We start from the raw sequence: 20128 nt of genomic DNA on the forward strand, positions 1-20128 counted from the left end.
GTCATTGCAAGAAAGGCTGACGCAGTCCCAACATAGAGTGATGACAGACCTGGGGCACCCATACGACTCTGCTTGGTGCATCCACAAAGAGAAAGATCATTCACACCACAGGACCTTGACAATGGAGGCTTGGGGCATCGTTACCCCAGAACCATGACAATTAAAGCTCGGTGCATGTACTCACCACAAGATCACACAGTAGTTCTTCTCAGCCACATTCTATGCCACTGTAGTCACATTTGGGTTGCACTTAGTTGTACCATTCTTGTGTGGTATTTAGCTTAAATAACAAGGTAGAATGGTAATTACATAATTATTCATTGTTGTTCTTTGGTATAAACAAGCATCATTGATATTTGGTCCCACGTGGTATCAAATATGTACCAACCAGATATGGATATAACCACCCAAAGTCCACATTCTTACATAATTTGTTTGTAAATACCAGGTAAAACTGAAACAGGGGCCTGTTCCTTGAAGCGTGATTAGAGCTAAGATAGACTTGTTTTGATCATTTGTGATCATTTCAGCTTGAGTTCCGTTCCATGAATGTGGCTCAAATAATTCGCAATTTGGTTGCTACGCAACCAATCCTTCAGAACAAACGTGGTAGCGACCAGGTCTATGGTCTGGTTTAAGTAAGATGTGTGTCAAAAATGTCTCACAGGTGAAAACTAAATCCCGAACGACAGTTCACGACCGTCAAGTGTCTTTTTGGGAAATATTAGTTCCCACCTTTTACGAGATAGATAGATAATTTGATATGTTGATAGATAGTTTGATAGATAGATAGATAGATAGATCTAGAGAAGAATATAGAATTTAATGTAAAAAAAAAAAAAAAAATCCATTTACAATATACATGTCTAAGTAAGTGAATCATCTATCCATCAGTAATGTTAAGAAATAATAATCTATGCACTTTTTTTTTGCATCTTATTTTTCGTCTTCATAAAGATCAATAAATAAATAGAGTGCTGCGCTGTCACTTTCCAGTCTAGCATCTTCTTTTTGACAATCGGCTCTTCTGGGCTCCTTCCCACTGCGGGCGTGCGCCCAAATCGAGAATTTCCAAACCGGACTTGTGCAATGCCAATGTTGAAGAACCTGAGCCAAAGAATGTTATTCTTGTGTATATTGGATGCAATAAAAGCAATTCTGATTCTGGTTCCCCACAGCATTACATGTACTGGAAGAAAAGAACAAAACACTACCCAGTCAACTCGTAAAACCCTCCTTGAACATTGTACTGTATAACAGTCAATCAGGCTGTTAAAACGTGACACGGTATGGGGGGATGGGGGGGATAAACACAACTGTTTAGAGCAGAGCATCATGGGCTGCCTGTTTAAGTGACACTTTCATTGTGTCTGTGTTTACATGAGAACAGTCACGGCTGATGGTGGTGACGCCAGTTTTACAACGCTTATACAGTATTATAAAACGCCATGTTTACAATAACTGTGTCTATAGACAAAAACACTACCATGGTTAGTATTGGAAGATTATATTGGTCAGCAGATTTCCATGCTGCACTGGAACCCAGTCCATGGTTTTATATTTCCTATGACACTGATGTAGTGGAATGTAGACCGTCGGGGACATGCACTCCGCTCGCTCTCTCTCTCTGTCTCTTATTCACTCTCTCTCCACTAACATATCTATCCACCAATCCAAACAATCTTCAAGGGTGTCAGAACCCTGCCCTGACTGTCACCCCGGAGACACAAAGAGCTTGTTTTCAGAGAAAGCAGAGAAAATCTAACACAATTAGTGGCTCTGCTGCTGCTTTAGGAACTGAATGTAACTCTGTAAGCCCTGGCCTTGTGTACACGCTGTAGGCCAGGGTTCACCTTCAGGTAAGATGTTACAAGCCCTGTGTTACACTATATTTGTCCCAAGAGAGAAGTCCCCCCCCAAACCGCCCCTGGCTAGGAGGCCTGTTTAGTCTCCTACTGAAGACGTTTTGATAAACCAGCTGGAGAGCATTTTGAACCTGACACTCACCAAACACTTTTACTAGGAACACTATACTAGGAACACTATACTAATACTGGGTAGGGCCTACCTTTGCTCTTAAAACAGCCTCAATTCTTCGTGGCATCGATTCCACAAGATGTTGGAAACATTCCTTTGAGATTCCAAATTCCTAACATGTTTACATGTCATGGCAATAAAAGTCTTCTGATTCTGATTCATGATGACGTGATTGCATCACGCAATTCCTTCCAGATTTTTCAGGTGCACTTTCAAGCTGTGAATCTCCCGTTCTACCAGAACCCAAAGGTGTTCCGGTGACTGTGAAAGAACACTGAACTCATTGTCATGTTCATGAAACCAGTTTGAGAGGTCTTTTGCTTTGTGACATGGTGCATTATCAGGCTGGAAGTAGCCACTAGAAGGTGGGTACATTGTTGCCATGAAGGGATGCCAACAATACTCTTGTTGGCTGTGGCATTCAAGCGATGATTGATTGGTATTAACGGGCCCAGAGTGTGCCAAGAAAACATTCCCCACACCATCACACCACCTGAATGAATGAGAAGGTGTACAAGTGTTCCTAATAAAGTGTTCAGTGAGTGTACATGGAAGCCAACCCGACCGGTGGAGACGGGGAAGGGGAGGCTCCATCCGCACACAGCGCAGCAACTCTCACTGAAACGAATGGTGAAAGAACAGGTGGGAACCAAGGGGGTAGTGGTGGCCAAGTGGATAGTGAATTGGACTGATAATCAGAAGGTCCCAAGTTTAAATCCCACTTGGGAATACTTTGAGTAAGGCACTTAGCCCTAAATTACAACTGTCCCTGTAATTGTAAGTCGCTCTGGATAAAAGCATCTGCTAAATGGTAAAAATGTAAATGCTCTGTCTGATCTTGGTTCGTTCCTTGTCCGTTAGCCTAGAAGGTGTAACGTAATTACAGTAGTTAAAACAATAGTCCGCTGTGGTTGGGTGGAGAAGAGGGTTGTATTCGGCATGCATGACTAGCTATAAAGCTTCGCTGAAACATATGGTGAAAAGAGCTATGCAGAATACTGTAGAAGAGTCACAGTTATATCTTTTTATTGATCAACTGTACAAAAGCTGGTAATGAAAATATCTACATTGATCTTTTTTTATGGCAAACATTACTCCAGTAAGGGTCCATTTCAATGCATGTGCTTGACAAAGTATTGTTGAATGCCACTGTACTATCTTAGAAATGGTAAATGACTGTTTAGTGTATGTGTTAGTATAGGTACAGTCAGGGTAGCATCACCATTCCTGAACCATTCTTCTCTGAGACATCAGATAAACCACAGGATCTACCTCACATATTCTAGTTGTCCCCGCTGGCAATTTGAAGTGATCTTATAAGCAAAGCAAAGAGAAACGCTGATATTTGCCACGCCTTTCTACAAACAGTTTACAAACAAGCAAGGTTGCACCCTTTAAATTACTGTCTCAGATAGCCAATCAAACTTCCTCTCCCGTAGTTTCTGGTAGGAGAAACAATGCAGATGATTTGGAGCCACGCTCAAGTGATGGGTAACCTTGAGAAGCCAATCCTTTAGCTCATCGGGCTAACATAGTCTTATGCTACGCAGGTCAGTTGCACATCTGTCTCAGAAGTGCAGTGCCGTGTGGCCGTGGCCTTCCCCTTCTGCACCTGCATCACCCTTCGAGACCCGGCCCTCCTGGAGGAGGCGCGTGAGGAGGCCTAGGAGACGCTTCTGAACGGCGCTGCTCCTCTCCTCTTCCTCCTCCTCCTCTCCCCCGAATGTCTCTGAGCACTCCTGCACTGCCTTCTGCAACTCCACCTGTAGGGGGAGCCCCGCCTTGGCACCCAGCAGAGTCGGAGAGAACCACGGTCTGAAGATCTTCTCACAGATCACCTGGAGAGGAGAGAGAAAGAGAGGGAGTGAGGTGAGTCAGGGTTGGGAAGGCATGGGATGAGGGGGGGCGGGGGGGGAGATGAGAGCGGGTAGGAGAGTAGAGGGGAAGAGAGGATGAGAGAAGAGAGGAGGTGAGAAAAGGAGGTGACAGATGGAGAGCGGAGGAGTAGGGAGAGAGAAGAGAGGATGTGAAGAGATGAGTAGAGGATGATAAAGGGGTGACAGACAGAGACTCAGATAGAGGGGGAAGAGAGAAAGGAAAAAGACAAAATAGAGAGGAGGGGGGGTTGAGGTTATCCATTGTGAGCACAACCTCTCCGTTCCTCTGTTCTTATGTCATTATCACCAGACCCATCAACATCATCAGTGATATTCTTATTACACGTCCGTTTGAAGAGGACGGGAGCCCGAGACGCACTCGTCTCCTTGACCCCCTCACCGTCACAAAAACAAAAGCTTCATTGTCTCGGGAACGGCAGGATGTACAATGGGAGAACCAGGGGTCACTGGGGGTCGCGATAAGTGATCCTGAGGTTTCATTCTCTCAGCCACCTGTGGCCTTGAAGTGGACAGGGGAAGGAAGCATCTCAGTAGTTTAAAGTGAGTGACCTTCCCCTCCTGGGTTCTCAGTCACGTCGCGTTCACCTGTCCTGTGTTCTCATCGCCAGTACAGAGGAGACCAAAAGTGGAAGAAGCCACTTTAGACTATTGAGGTTCAGCCGCATCGTCTGGGATGAGCTCCTCTCTTCTAAGCACATCCGGCACTGACGACAGCTAGGTCCACGTATCGATTGGATTCCAGAGTATCTCAAAGACTAGGTGCTGAGTTCCCATATTGTGATGGTGATGATATTGAGGTTCTCGTTCACTCTTTTTAGTGTAGCCTGCCGTTAGCACGGCGGCGGTTACAGTTGTAACTCATTCCCCTGCATGATCATAAATCGTTAAGATTCCTCTCTCCATTCAAGGCACACTGTTATAATTACATGTTGAGAAGGTTTACTGTCTACAGTAGAGCTTCAGCAACCAGCCGCCACTGGTTTGTTAATTAAATCCTAAGTAGATATAATTATATAATAATTAGAAATACCTCATTTGTTGTTTTGAAGGAGGTTATGCTGGAGTGTAGAGTGAGTTGGAAATTAAAAGGAACAAGGGCCCACCTCATAAACCCCGCAAATCAATTCCAGTGGGCGCAAAACCACTCAGAGTAGGCCTATCCTAGCAACAAAATGGTAATAAAAAAACAATTTAGCACAAAATGGTGATAGAAAATCATCTCTGGTTGTACTACTGCCGTCGACCATACATAGAGCTGAGGGAAATGCTTTGTGCAAATGTCGAAACAATTAAATGCTTGTTGTTGGTATGGTTTCATTGTTTGTCATTGAGAAAAGTTTGTCTTGCAAATGTACAATAGCTTGTATATTCACTAAGTTTATAAATAGCTTGTATATTCACTAAGTTTATAAATACAATTCAAAACATATTACCTGGTGGTCTCCAGTCTGTGTTAGCAAGTAGAAGGACTCACATAGCACTGTTCAAATATACCGTATCAAATAGGCTAGAAATATTGGCGAGTGGCTTTTTTAGTAAAGACAATAAACTAAAAAGCGTTTGATCCATTTCTATGGCTTTATTCAGGCGGAGTGGTTGACATTTAAATACATGCAAGAAACATTGGCAATTCCTAGATGACTTTATACAGCCATTGTAAATAAAATAAAAAATATTAGCGAGTAACTGTGGTTTCTTTTACTAGGGTTGCACGGTAGTGGGGGTGATTACCATCTAATACAGAGGTTCTCATCTCAACCCTCTCCTCTGGGACTCCTCTGAGGTGAGCTGGTGGTGGAACAGATCAAACATGTGGAGCGGCTGGGGGTCCCCGAGGAGAGGGTTGAGAACCACTGATCTAATAGTTTGCTGTATAATGATCACACTAACCTGCAGGTTGCTATTTCGCCTCTTCGAGCTGCACCTGTGCTTCTGCATGTTGCATCTGGAGATGCAGTCAAAGAAGCTGCAGTCGTCGTCGTTGGTGCAGTTCTGCTCCAGGATGTCTCGCATCTTCGGCTCGAAGAAGGCCATGTCCACGTCTATAGCAACCACCTAAAGTAAGTAAGTAAGTAAGTAAGTAAGTAAGTAAGTAAGTAAGTAAGTAAGCAAGCAAGTCGTGACGTTAGAATTATAAGGTTCTATCTCCATTTTTGTCAAAATTTAGTTTTTTATATAATCTGATCCATTGGGTGTTTATTAATGCCTGTGTGGTGTTATTTTTAAAATGTTGACATTTTTTAGTCAGTAATTCATAAAATACAAAGGTTCCATCTCACAAAACATAATGGAATGTAAAAACTTTGACGCTCAATATCTCTGAACTGCCCTAAACGGAGATAGAACCTTATCATTCTAAGCTCACCAAGTACCAATTAACCATTTGAAATAGTTATGTAAACAACATGCAGAAATGCGAAGAAATGTATCTTTGTCTACTACATTTAGCCAAGTTATTACACTGGTTCCAGGGCTTTCACCCACCTTTAAATGACACTACTGGAAGATTTTGAATAAATGTATTTTATTATGTCATTTATTATGACATGGGGATAGACAGGTGTCTTTACACAAGAAATGGCACATGATGAAGTGTTTCATTGCATCACGTCCAGTCAAACACAGAGTTACTAAACACGGTGGAACATGTCGTTGCCATTATGAATAAAACACACAGAGACAGTTTGTCCCAGCGATCAGGGATACTATGAAGTCTATGCTTAAGTAATCTCTGCGCTCTCTCATCACGTCCAGTGTAATTAGTGTAGACTTTTAAAGGCAGGAAGATCAGAGAGAGATATTCGGTGTCTTGTCGATTACTATCGCCACATAGATCGGACAAGCCAGAGGGTTCACTCGGCATTTCCGTCCATAGTCTGTAGGACTAGGCCATTTCAATGCTGGAAAACAATAGGAGGGCTGTAAACATTTAGTTTGATTAATGTTTGCACAGAGTCTTTATTGGTGTTAGCTTAACGTGTGTAATGTCTAGTGAGTTACGGCCTTTTCATGCCGCACAAAATACGTTTGTTAGGGAGAGTGACAAGTCTCTCTGCGCATGCCTGCAGCGGTAGGTTGCTCGTTTCCGGGGTGGACAACGGCTATCATAGGATTTAGAGCCACTTAACCATCTTCCAATTCTAAAAATATCTTTGCTATCACACACAGTCACTTTTGGTGCAACTAAGTAAGCTGGCCCTGCACAGTAAATGTTCTTTCTAGTGCCTTCTGTGTGACATACATGTCCAGTCCTTTGTGCTATATTGTGCCTATTACTATAAAATAAAAATAAAGTATTAAAGAAAACATAATTTCTTCTTCTTCTTTTTAGACAGAGACATAGATAATACACTTTACTTTGATGCCATATTGCATCCATGAACATTGGAATTATATATGGCTCTGTTAAAAACTTTCCCCTGGAAAGTTATTATTTATATTGTAAATAAATAATGCATCTCTTTATTAATGTTATAGCAAGTCATGCATGGAGAATAACTAAATATACTTAAAATGGAGACCTTGTTTTGCTTTCAAGTACTATATCAAATTATATATCAAGTTTTATTTTAAAATATTGATAGGGACTCAGGGATATTTTGTCTGATCTTTAAACTCTTGCCAACAAACACACTGCATAATCGAAGATGTTTTTCTTATAACCGCCTATACTAACTTAGAATTACAAATGATTACCTGAAACAGAACCTTAAAAAACAAACCAATCTCTCCCCTTAACATTAACCAAGAAAATAAAACAGTGCAAAAGGTACATTTTAATTGGCAGGCTAGTCGTTTTGCTAAATGGAGTGGTGGTTATATAATCATGAGGCCTTTAGGGGGGAAAAAATGATTCACAGGTTTGCTGTTGCCATCGTGATAATAGGGTCTATTAAACAATAATTCCACATAAATTATTTATCATAAATATTTTGTTAGGCATGACGCACAGCGCAGTGCCAGAAAACCCCCTAACAAGTGACAATATTGACGATATAATGCCTCAAGGGCATTATTGTTTTTATACAACGTTTACACAACAAACTAAGAAATTGTGACAAGAAAACAATGCTTTAAATATTTATTTTGTGACAGATGGGTGGTTTCTGCCCAGTGCTGAGAAATGTGACAGCAGCTGGTGAAACCGGGAACAACTTGGCAACCAATCAAATTGTTCTGACTTTTATTCTGAAAATGTTAAATAAATGTCAACGTGAATTTACGAACGCACTCGTTGTCAAGGACAACCCGATACACAAATCTACTGCAGCATAGTGATACCATAATAGTTTATTTAACTGTGGCATCGTTGTTATTAAATCACAGGTTCGAATGCCTCTCTGCCAACCACAATACTTGTTTTCATCAATACATAGTATATATTACATCTACATTGTATTTCTATGTTATTCTTGTATGGACAGATCTACGTCTCCTCTGATAACACCTGCTGCCTGTTGTTTCTAGTCTAGACAGCTAATTAGAACAGGTATTACAGGTATATGTGGGTGTGTCTTTTTCTAATGATAGCAGAAGCCTTTGCTCTTTATTTTCTTATCACCTTGCAGTTTTAGTTTTGTTAAATTTAAGGTAAAGAAGTAGATTTTTGCATCTCGGCTTCGAAGGACATACTTTTCTCCATCCGGGAATATAAAGATGTAAAATATTGACATAACTGCTAAAGCCAGCCAAGTTGGATAGAAATACACTGGTATATTCAAGCACTGAAGATATTATGTCAATAGAATTGATTGTACAGAGAGAGTACTGTCGTGGATATAATTGCTTCTTAATAGATTTAGTAGAACTTACAAAGCACAAAGAGCTTAGATCAATTGTCTCCAAAGAGGCCTTTTATTAAGCCAAGTTTACATGAGCGCAGAGATAAATGAGCAGACCAATAAGCAATAAGCAATAGCCCAAAAGCAAGAAGCAGGCAAGAAGCAAGCAAGAAGCCCCCAAAGATGGGTGCGACTCATATTTATAGACCTGTCCTTGGTCATGAGGTCACTATTCTTGGGAACCAATCATATTATACAACTCTGTGATTACACAAGTTATGGCCCTATCCATAGTCAGAATTATTCACTGCGCCACAGATCTTGGCCCATCCCTTACAGGAAGGAAATGGGCCTTCCTTGAGTGCCAGATTTCGCCCCTACTGTAGAGAGACTTACATTTCTCAGTAGAACATGATATAAAACCACTACAGTACTCTCTTTGTCACTGTGTAGTTTGTACATTTTTTATGGAAATCAAGTGATAGTGGTGCCAGCTGGGGAAGCAAGTTAGACATTGTCGTACCCTTTATTGTAAAAAATATGCATTTACTATCAGGTGTAGGTTTTGTTCTATCCTCATAGAGGATATGTTTTAAATCACCTGTCAGCATGAAAATAAAGATGGAGTAGCCATCTGTGCTTTTCTCTCAGTCTCTAATCGGCCATTAATAACCCACAAGTGAATAGGTTTCAAACAGGTAAACAGGAAAGGACAGACCTGCACACTATTGAATACAGAGGGGAATATCCCGAAATGAGGCATTTCCATTCTATTACTATGAGAGTTTCCTGGGTTATGGTAAAATTAAAAGCAAACTAATAGAATGATGATTAATGGGATTAATTAGTGGTTGTTTTTGTCCTTATGGTAATGTTTACACAGCCAGAAGCCTCCTCATTTCTCACCCCCTGCATCTCTCCCTTATCAAACTGTTGGCACTGTATGGATTAATGTGGTGTGAATAAATAAAACCCACCTGAAGCAGGCTATAAACCTAGCAGAAACAAGGCCTTAGTGTAAAAAAGGAGCTGCATCTGCAGGATCCTATCTCATTGTTTACACCAGACCTGATCTCCTTCTTCAAGTGGATCAGATCTCGGAGAGATCCCCAGCTGCTCTAGGCCTGTATGTAAGGATAGATTACCATCCCTTCACTTTAGCTTTTTCTGGGAAGTGTGTTGACCATAATAGGTTTCGAGGAAGTGAGACGTGCCTTTTAAAGAAACAAACACTGACTCACCGTGAGGTCCTTCCTGATAGCAAAGTTCTCTGGCTTGATGTCACACAGGTGTAGGCGGTGGGAGAAGTCATTCTCAAAGTGCCACACCATCTCCAGGAAGCTCAGGGCGATGCGGTGCACCATATCCCTCGTCGTCCACTCTCCATGCCCACCGGCGGGGCCCAGGGATGGGGAGGACAACTCCCCAGAGACAGACACCTCCTCCAGGGAGAAAATGTTCTGGTCCCACGCGTGTCCGGCCGACAGATATTCAACAGCGTAGAAATGTCCGCAGGAGCCCAGCACCTTGGCCACGTGCGTGCTGAGGTCCTGGAGCACCCTGAGGAAGGTGTACTCCTCCTGCTGGAGCAGGGACCAGAGAGAGGCCAGCTCTGCCCTGGAGTAGGGCCTGCTTCGCTCCTTCAGCTTTTGGCCCCACAGCGGAGGCAAGGAGGTGTTGGTGACCTCCAGCCCCAGTGAGTTCCTGATCTCCAGGGTGGCGTAGAAGACCACGTCCAGGGGAGAGAGCTCCTCACCGGGGTCCTGGTACTCCAGCAGTCCCAGGCTCTCGTAGGAGGAGAAGTTCTCCAGCTTGGACTTGAGAACTATGGGGGAACCTCGCCAGTGCGCCTCGATCACCTTCTTGCCGTTCTCGTAGTAGAGGCAGCGCTTGTACTCTATGTGTCCACTCATGCACAGGTCCTCGCACAGGTCCCCGGTCAGGGCACCCTCCCTGTATTCATCACACTGACATGCACACACACACACACACACACACACACACACACACACACACACACACACAGGGGAGAGAATACACACTTATTTAAATAGGCAGTCTACCACACAGGTTATGGGGCTCTAAACAAATTTCGGGGCCCCACACGTCACATCCGCACATTTGATAGATGTGTTCTAAAGTTCAAATCTCCTGATATATCACTATGACACTGATATTGAACAGTCAACGGCACTCCGCTTCGTGTCGTGCCTAACCACCCTGCTAGCTGTGCCGATATCTATGATATACCACGGCTTCTCGTTCCATAACGCTTAATTAAGTTGGCTGCTGCAATTTATTCCCATACAAAGCTTTTTGATCATACAAATTGGATCACATTACACACCCTCTCTCCATACATGTATATGTGACCCGGTCTGGTTAAAAGGTTCGCATGTCGGAAATTCTCAAGTCGCGCGAATGACCAAACATTTTTCATATTACGAAAGTGTTGATATAACAAACAAAAGTTTTAGGATCACTAAATAATTAGTTATGTGTTTTTAGCATGTTGATGTTCTATCAGCTTGTTGTGATGTGCTAAACATGCAGTTAGATGTTTATAGTGATGTTCATTCTTAGCTGAGTGCTATAGCAGCTGTTTTGCATGTGTTTTGATTCAGAGCGAGTTTCTCCGCTATTTGGTTTGAGGTGGACCAACATTCAAATAAGCATATCTTCTTCAACTACTTTCAGATTTCAATGTATGACACATCATTTGAAAGCTTAAAATCTGCACTTTCATAATCTGGAAAAAAATCTGTTTTACTTGAGGACTTTTTCACCAGACCAGACCCAGTCACATATACTGCTCTCGCCATCTTGCCTTAGTCAGTTAACGTGATAACTATACGCCTCCATGCACAGATACTGTATATGGTCCTGAGATTGGAAATGATTAGTGTAACTGGGAGATTATACAGAAAATCCCTCTGCGCCTATTTTCATGTAAACAGCTGTCATAGTGAGTCTGCCAAGACTTGGCCTGACAGCTAATGGCTTTGACTGTGTAGCTTTAACTCATTAGCTATAGCAATGACCCCCATATCCCTGTCACTCACTTTACTAGTCTTCCTTTCTACTCTTGCCACTGGCCCCTTTCACAAGTTGAAACTCTGCTTTAAATAGGTCACACTGTACCAGCACAGGTACTGTGTATTGTAGTGACATATATTTTAGCAATAAAAAAAAAGGTACCGGTACTGTTACATTGCTTACTGCTTGATTACTGTTACAGCCAATGTTATTTAAATTCAGTTGTGATGCATGTAGAGCTAACTATACATATTAATTAAACCCTCCTTCTAAAGTGTTTCTGACATTAGATACATAATATGCATTCAATTGGTCTCATGCTTCAATTGTTTTAACAGACTCTACTGCACCTGTCTGACCCCGCCGTCTGCAAGCCTGGGTGACAGCCAATCACAATCACAATGGCCTCATCACTACTGTTGGATGGCAATTGCACCCAGCTTACACTTAGTTAGGCTACTATTGAAACCATATCATCTACTTTGCTACCAAAGTTGAGTTTCAAGTCCCACTTTAAAGCATGTTTTGATGTGCATTCTATTGAAAATCAATTACAGTCTCTGTAATCGATTTGCTCATAGCTGGAACTGTTTCCTTTTCGTAGACTAGCACACAGCTTCTTTGTTTTAGTTTCGGTTCCAGCAGCCAAGCTCTTGACCGCAGAGTGATTACTTGCTGTTGTAATCCAAAAAGTTGTTGGAATCTTTTGGGAATCCAGGAAGTATATGTAACCATGGATAATTGCAAATTGATACACAGTTACTATTAGTGCCAAGAAACAGGTTGCACAGGTTTTTCTAGTTTATAGCCGCTATTACACTATTGAAGATGGTCTACTAACTGTAAATATTAGCCTGCGCTACGGTAGTGTGTGTGTGTGTGTGTGTGTGTATGTGTGTGTGTGTGTGTGTGTGTGTGTGTGTGTGTGTGTGAATTACCCCTGGGCCCCTAATAGGTCCCTGCTACTCTCACTACGGCGTAGAATGTCTGCCGTGGTGGCCGTAAGGTCCCGGGTGTCTGGCCCTGCAATCCCAAGAGTTTAGTTTTTCTGTGTTACCCTTCTCTGTGTCTGCCAAGTTCCACACATGTTCCACACAGCCATTGTAATTCTATGGATTTCCTGAGTCTTGCATCACATCAGGCTGCAGCTGTTGTAGCTCCTGTTTGTAAACTCTCCCACCATGGTGTTTGGTTGGGTTGTCTACAAGTCTGTCATGGTGTTCATATGTGCTGTAGGAGTGTAGAAGGATTTGTTTACTTATGTTTAATGTTTATATGTTCTGAGTCCTATGTATATAAAGACTTTTTGTTTGGTCCGTTTGGTTGCAATGAATTATAAAGTAGATTAGGCCTACATGGCTTCAATTAGGTTTGCGGTCAACCTGTTAGTTGTGGATACCCAAAGAGGAGCCAAGTTTCAGTACAACAGCTGAAGTCAAGAAACTCCTGGCGCCCACTGCATGTTTGTTTGGCATTTGCTATAATATAGCTAATGACTTGAATAACAGGTCCCAGTCAACTCCCGTCTTTGAAGTCAAGGTATGTGATTTATGAACTGCGTTACTCAGTAGCTACAGAACTGGGCAGTATCCAACTGACATTTTCAGATCAGCTGATATCTTTATGGTGGGGATTATTTTTTATGTTTCTTTTTCTTCATTTTATGTGTCATATTCCCACAAAAGGCAATGAACACAGCTAACACCTACTGGCTGCCATTTAGAATTAAAGTCTGTCTGTTCTTGGCTTTGCCGCACCTCAGTTCCACGAAAACCATCCATATTTAAAAGCTTAAAAACATAAACCTTAAAAGGTACAATCATATCTGCATGAATAAATAAAAAAGAAAAGTTCCTTTGGCAGCAGACTACTACAACTACATTGCACTAAAGAGCGCTATAGGAGATCTTTTCTGCCTGCCTCAATAACACTGTACAAATCCTCCTCCGACTGGCTCGGTCTGGGAGATCAGAGTCAAGCTGGAGGATGTTAAAACTACTGGATATAAGGTCCCAAATGTGGTCTGGTGAAAATGTCAGCAATTCCCAAGTCACGCAAATGAGCAAAAAGCTTCTTAAAAAAATATATGTTTTCAAACTTTTTGGGCATATTACACAAGTTTAACTGTTGAAGAGTCCACTCAATATAACAAACAACAGTTTTAGGATCACTAAATACTACACTAATAATTTGTGAATTGGATTCACTGTCTCATCTGCCAAAGGCTACTGGGTAAGTGATACATGGCTTGTGAACAAACATACGTTTTAGGATGTGTTCAAAAGCAAGGACTGTGTGATCATCTAATTATGTGTAGTTATGTGTTTTTAGCATGTTGATGTTCTATCAGCGCGTTGATATGCTAAACATACAGTTAGATGTACATAGCGATGTTCCTTTTTAGCCGCTAGCTATTAGCAGCTGGTTTGCATGTGTTTCAATGTATGACACATCATTTGAAATTACAATCTGCACTTTCATAATCTGGGGGGGAAAAAAAAAAAGACCATGCCCTACTTGAGGACTTTTTAACCAGACCCTGTTACAAATGTCTATTGGTCTATCTTTATTTTGCATTTTTACATTTATTTTATTCCAGCCTATTCAATTGTCACTTTATTTAGTTGTTGCTGTTTTGTGGTCTGTGCTTCTGTAACACCGTAAAATCAATAAAGTACCTATCTATCTACCTATCTAAAACATTACTCTGTGAATTAGCCCAAATATTTACTGCATCTGTTGTGCACTACATTTTCCATGCGCTTCTTTTGTCACAAGTGAATAAAAACTGTTGTGAAATATGTCACCTTTTTACGAGCACCATTCATGGCCAATTCCTACCAACTTTGCATAGTTATCTGGACAAATGTTTGAAACAACAATGACATTACATTTCATTACATTTACTCTGATTGAATTGAAAAAATACATATGTTGTTTATTCTCGTTTGGTTTTTTAACCATAGAGAACCATAATATAGTATGTTTAATAGAATAATGGAGGTCAAGGCTTGATTTCCGAAACCACTTGCATGAAAATACTAAATATCTATAGGCTTATATTGTATAATGTGAAGCAGGGTTGGTGTGCTTGCTATGCAGCTTCGCCCCAGGCGAGGTAATAGTTAAGTGTGGAGTGGTGTAGTGCGTCTGTGGCCTGCGGAGCGAGGGGCTGCCCAACTTGAGAGCTGGTCAGTATCGGAATCCCAGGAATGTACTGGTGCAATGGCCTTAGCTCTTAGATTCCTCTCAGAACTCCGGAGAAATGAGGCTCTGCTGGAACTCTCCCAGAAAAGCCCTCTTGTTCCCCGTAACCTGACAGACAATAGTATAAATATATACATTCATTGCAGCCCACATTATCTACATTTGGTTCCAATTAGTGAGTGAGAACATTAGGAAATTATTCTGTGCTTGCTCGCAGCCAATGTAAGCCAATACCGTAAATCATCCGATCATAATTGCTCTTATTGTGTTGAATGTAGATGGGAAGTGGACTTTATAATGTCTCTTTATTCTAGACCGAGAAGAACAATAAATACTTTCATTTCCAAGGATCGGGTGGGTGGGCTGGTTCACGAGGGCTGGTTCACGAGAAGTCCAGTTCACAATGAATAACCCACAGTTTACTTCAGCTGTTGAATCCAAGTCATTCTATGATATTTTCAAGACAGTAAACTTCAGTGTATTTGCAGAAAGATAGTTGATAATGCAGTCCTCACAGGTGGTTGATAGCATATTGTACAGTACACATCATATTGAGTGGTAGTATATTATACAATTATACAGTATCATCAATAAGCAATAACATCATTCATGATGATGAAATGAAATACGCGAGAGAGTGAACACAACCCAAAAACAACAGCAGGAATAACGTTGACGTAGAAATGTTTTGTAAGTATTGTAACTATTCTACCAAATACAACCATCATTTGACTTCACATTCAAAATGGCCTTGGCAGCCATCCCTCCCTCCAGGCCCCACCATCTGCGTTTAAATGCATGAATAACCAAACCGAAGGCATAGCTAATCCTGAGAGCAGGGAGCTATTAAGGTGTGCAGTAGAAAGCTTAAGAGGTTTGTTCAAACAACAAAGGTTTCCAAAGACCTGCGAGGCAGCGAACACTGCCCGTAGTGTCTACAACAGATGGCCCTACTGTTTAAAAGAGGACACACACACACACATTATGTGTACACGATGCTGTTACGTATGGCCTCAGGGTTGTACCTTTAAAACCTGTCAAACCTTTGAAACCTTTATGCTAAAGGAAGCATGCTCATCACAGAAACCCCATCCTCTGTGGGGTAATTAACATTAACAGGTTATTAACATTTCCAAGCCAATCTCTGACAAGCCAATCTATAAAAATATAATCTATGACAATATAACACCACATAAATATAAATACACATTTCAATTGAATTATGTTTGTATGGTTATGGCCTTGGGCCTGCCTTTGAAAACTGCCAAATCTCTTTATGCAAGGTGCAAAAGGAAGTGCAGTCTTGCATGTCCTACTGTATCCTCTTTGTGGTAGACAACTGAGGGATAACTTCTAGACACATACAGCTCCGTTCAAAAGAGTTTTTGAGGACAGCTTGACACCGACGCTTTGACTTAACCCGAGGACAGCCTCAGAAGGAACTACTGTTGTTGATTGATTTTGTGTGAATTTGCAGAACGCTTTGCAGAAAGACAATAATCATGAAAACAGCCATACATTTTCATATCACCTCAGGGTTCAGGGGCTACGTGTGGTTACTCGTAACCACTAAGTACCTGTCTCCGGCGGAGAAGTGATGAAGAGTTTCTACAGTACTTTCCCTCCCCGAAGCCCCTTTCTTCCCTGCCAGAGACATGCCTGAATGCAAATCAAGAAACCGTAGCAATATTTGGACAATGTCAGTCGTATCGCCTTTCCTTCAGCAGTATGGGGCATTTGGATTTCTCTATTTGACTGGCACTACAAGTAACTGTGTGGGGCTATGTGAAACTACTTCAAAATAACCTATATTAGTACAAATATCCATCTATCTTCATCATTTAATTCATGTAGCATGACATTGATTCACCCTGTAGATTAAGAAATTGCAACAAAAAAAATGTAATGGTAAATAATATAGAATATGATGACATTTTTCACAAACATTAAGTGGTAAATACTAAAGGAAGGTAATAAAGTGTTTATACGAACCATAGATTTACCTTTCCATATAATGCAATACAAATACACAAGAGTACTGTAGCCTATATATTTTTTTAACAAAAGACCAGTGAATATCTCATCATGAAATGTTTCTATATCCTGTTGCTGGTTCAGTAGGTACAGTAGACTGTAGTAGACTAAAGCAGATTCAGGTAGACCTCCTCGTGGTCCTTGAAGAATAAATCAACACATAAAACAACTGTATAGGGTTAACCCTAACCCTAACCTTAACCTTAACCCAAACCCTGTTCCTCAACAGAACCTCAGATATACTGTGAAGTATATCAGTCAGTCAGTCAGCAGAAAAGAGGCGAGGGGTTGTAGTACCATCCTCCCGGCCCCGGTTGACGGTCCAAATGAGTATGTCATCGGCCACTTTGACCTTTAAAACATCTATCCAAACCAGGGTGCATTGTGGGTAGAAATAACCATCTGACTGACTGACTGTTGACCTGTTGCCTTGGGCCACATGCCAAGAGGGAGTAGAAAATGAAAGACTGTTCCATCCTCATTCCTTGTCTCTCTCTATGATATAATGTCAGAAGAATGGCTGTATGAGGTAAGCATTCAGGAGATTAAGTTGTTGGTGGATGACTGTAGGCGATGTGGAATTACCTCCCTCTATGTTGTAATGAAACTATCATTAATTTGTGAGATATTTTGTTTGCGTAGACCTCCCTTTGAGATGATGTGCACAATGCCCAAAAGCGAATCGTTTCGTAATGTCATTTTAAGCTATCAGCATGATAGATAGATAGGTACTTTATTTATCCCTGAGGGGAAATTAAGGTTATACCGAAGTTCACATCACAAACAGCAGCAACAGAATAAAGTAACAATTGAATAATATATATATATTTATGTTATAAAATATATAACATTTTTTTTTTTTACAAAAGCCTTATAATAGACGTCAGAAAGAAACATAGTGTCAACAGTCCAGTATGAATTCTGATAGTATTTTCCTTTGGAATATGGCCTTTTTCTCTTTCCAATGAACTTGAAAAGAAAATAGTGGATATGAACAGGGGTAGGGGTCATGGTGGATATGAACAGGGGTAGGGGTCATGGTGGATATGAACAGGGGTAGGGGTCATGGTGGATATGAACAGGGGTAGGGGTCCTGGTGGATATGAACAGGGGTAGGGGTCATGGTGGATATGAACAGGGGTAGGGGTCATGGTGGATATGAACAGGGGTAGGGGTCATGGTGGATATGAACAGGGGTAGGGGTCATGGTGGATATGAACAGGGGTAGGGGTCATGGTGGATATGAACAGGGGTAGGGGTCATGGTGGATATGAACAGGGGTAGGGGTCATGGTGGATATGAACAGGGGGTCAGGGGTCATGGTGGATATGAACAGGGGTAGGGGTCATGGTGGATATGAACAGAGGTAGGGGTCATGGTGGATATGAACAGGGGTAGGGGTCATGGTGGATATGAACAGGGGTAGGGGTCATGGTGGATATGAACAGGGGGTCAGGGGTCATGGTGGATATGAACAGGGGTAGGGGTCATGGTGGATATGAACAGGGGGTCAGGGGTCATGGTGGATATGAACAGGGGTAGGGGTCCTGGTGGATATGAACAGGGGGTCAGGGGTCATGGTGGATATGAACAGGGGTAGGGGTCATGGTGGATATGAACAGGGGGTCAGGGGTCATGGTGGATATGAACAGGGGTAGGGGTCATGGTGGATATGAACAGAGGTAGGGGTCATGGTGGATATGAACAGGGGTAGGGGTCATGGTGGATATGAACAGGGGTAGGGGTCATGGTGGATATGAACAGGGGGTCAGGGGTCATGGTGGATATGAACAGGGGTAGGGGTCCTGGTGGATATGAACAGGGGGTCAGGGGTCATGGTGGATATGAACAGGGGTAGGGGTCCTGGTGGATATGAACAGGGGTAGGGTAGGGGTCATAGTGGATATGAACAGGGGTAGGGGTCCTGGTGGATATGAACAGGGGGTCAGGGGTCCTGGTGGATATGAACAGGGGTAGGGGTACTGGTGGATATGAACAGGGGGTCAGGGGTCATGGTGGATATGAACAGGGGGTCAGGGGTCATGGTGGATATGAACAGGGGGTCAGGGGTCATGGTGGATATGAACAGGGGGTCAGGGGTCATGGTGACCTGGCCTAGTGGTTAGTGAGGTGGACTGGTGATCAGACGAGTTCAGACGATCAGATGAGTTCAAACCCCGCTTACGAACACCACTTAGCCCTACATTACTCCAGGGAGACTGTCTCTTGTAATCTCTAAATGTTTAAGTTGTTTGGATAAAAGCATCTGCTAAATAGTTAAAATGTAAAACCTGTTACTTTCTTGGCCTTTTCTCTTTCCAATGAACTTCATCTCTGTTCTGTCGCCTTAATCTCTGTTCTGTTATTGTTGTTGTTGTTGAATCGGGGGTGTTAGTGCTGAGCTGGAACAAAAGGGGCAGGACTGACGAACAAAGCTCTACTTTTTTGTCCATTTAGGAGGCGTACTTAACAGTAACTTCATAGTTTGTTTGTGGTTTGGTTGAGAGCAAGTTTGTGGCCCCGACGAGACAGAAGGGCGTAACATTTTTATAGTGAACATTTTTATAGTGAACTATCATCGTACTCAAAACAGTAGAGAACGCAGCCGTGGTGTTTGGTTTACTGTCTGGACGTCTCGCCTTGTCATGCTACATGTCATTTAATATGAAAAGAACAGAACTGACTGATTATTTGAAAAACAGAAAGCCCTTAAGGGCTCTGCACACAGCGTGCGATTTCTGTTGCGCGTCAACGTTCCATTTTGAAGTTTGAATGGAAGTCTATGAGAACATACAACAGAAATTGCATCGCACGCTGTGTGCATTGGGATGCGATGTTTTATGATTTTCTCATAGACTTCCATTCAAACTTCAAAATGGAACGTTGACGCGCAACAGAAATCGCACGCTGTGTGCAGAGCCCTTTACAGTAAAGTATCTTACACAGTAATTTCGCTGGCATAAATAATTAAGAAGTCAAAGCAATCATTTGAGCATTCTTTTTTAACATACTGATAACTCATTAAACGTTGAGTAACTGAGTAGATTATCTAAGGAGATCGTCACATTGGTAATGTAATTAAATTAGTTATTTTAAAAAACATTATTTTACAAATGGAAATAGACCAATGAACAT

At 41.8% G+C, this 20128-nt stretch overlaps 1 protein-coding gene across 1 annotated transcript in view; it reads right to left on the minus strand.

Annotated features, from left to right (window-relative positions):
• Window positions 1-3098: 3098 nt before the first annotated feature.
• dipk1c (divergent protein kinase domain 1C) overlaps window positions 3099-20128 on the minus strand; it is a gene marked incomplete at its 5' end in the record, with an annotated part of 18863 nt that continues 1833 nt past the window's right edge. The window contains 3 exons of the mRNA XM_080543869.1: window positions 3099-3875; window positions 5826-5990; window positions 9958-10683. Coding sequence (XP_080399995.1) covers window positions 3606-3875; window positions 5826-5990; window positions 9958-10683 — 1161 coding nt within the window. The 3' untranslated portion in view covers window positions 3099-3605. The remainder of the gene's footprint in view (window positions 3876-5825; window positions 5991-9957; window positions 10684-20128) is intronic.

The sequence above is a fragment of the Nansenia antarctica genome (assembly GCF_963989245.1).
Source record: "Nansenia antarctica genome assembly, chromosome: 13".
Lineage (NCBI taxonomy): Eukaryota > Metazoa > Chordata > Actinopteri > Argentiniformes > Microstomatidae > Nansenia > Nansenia antarctica.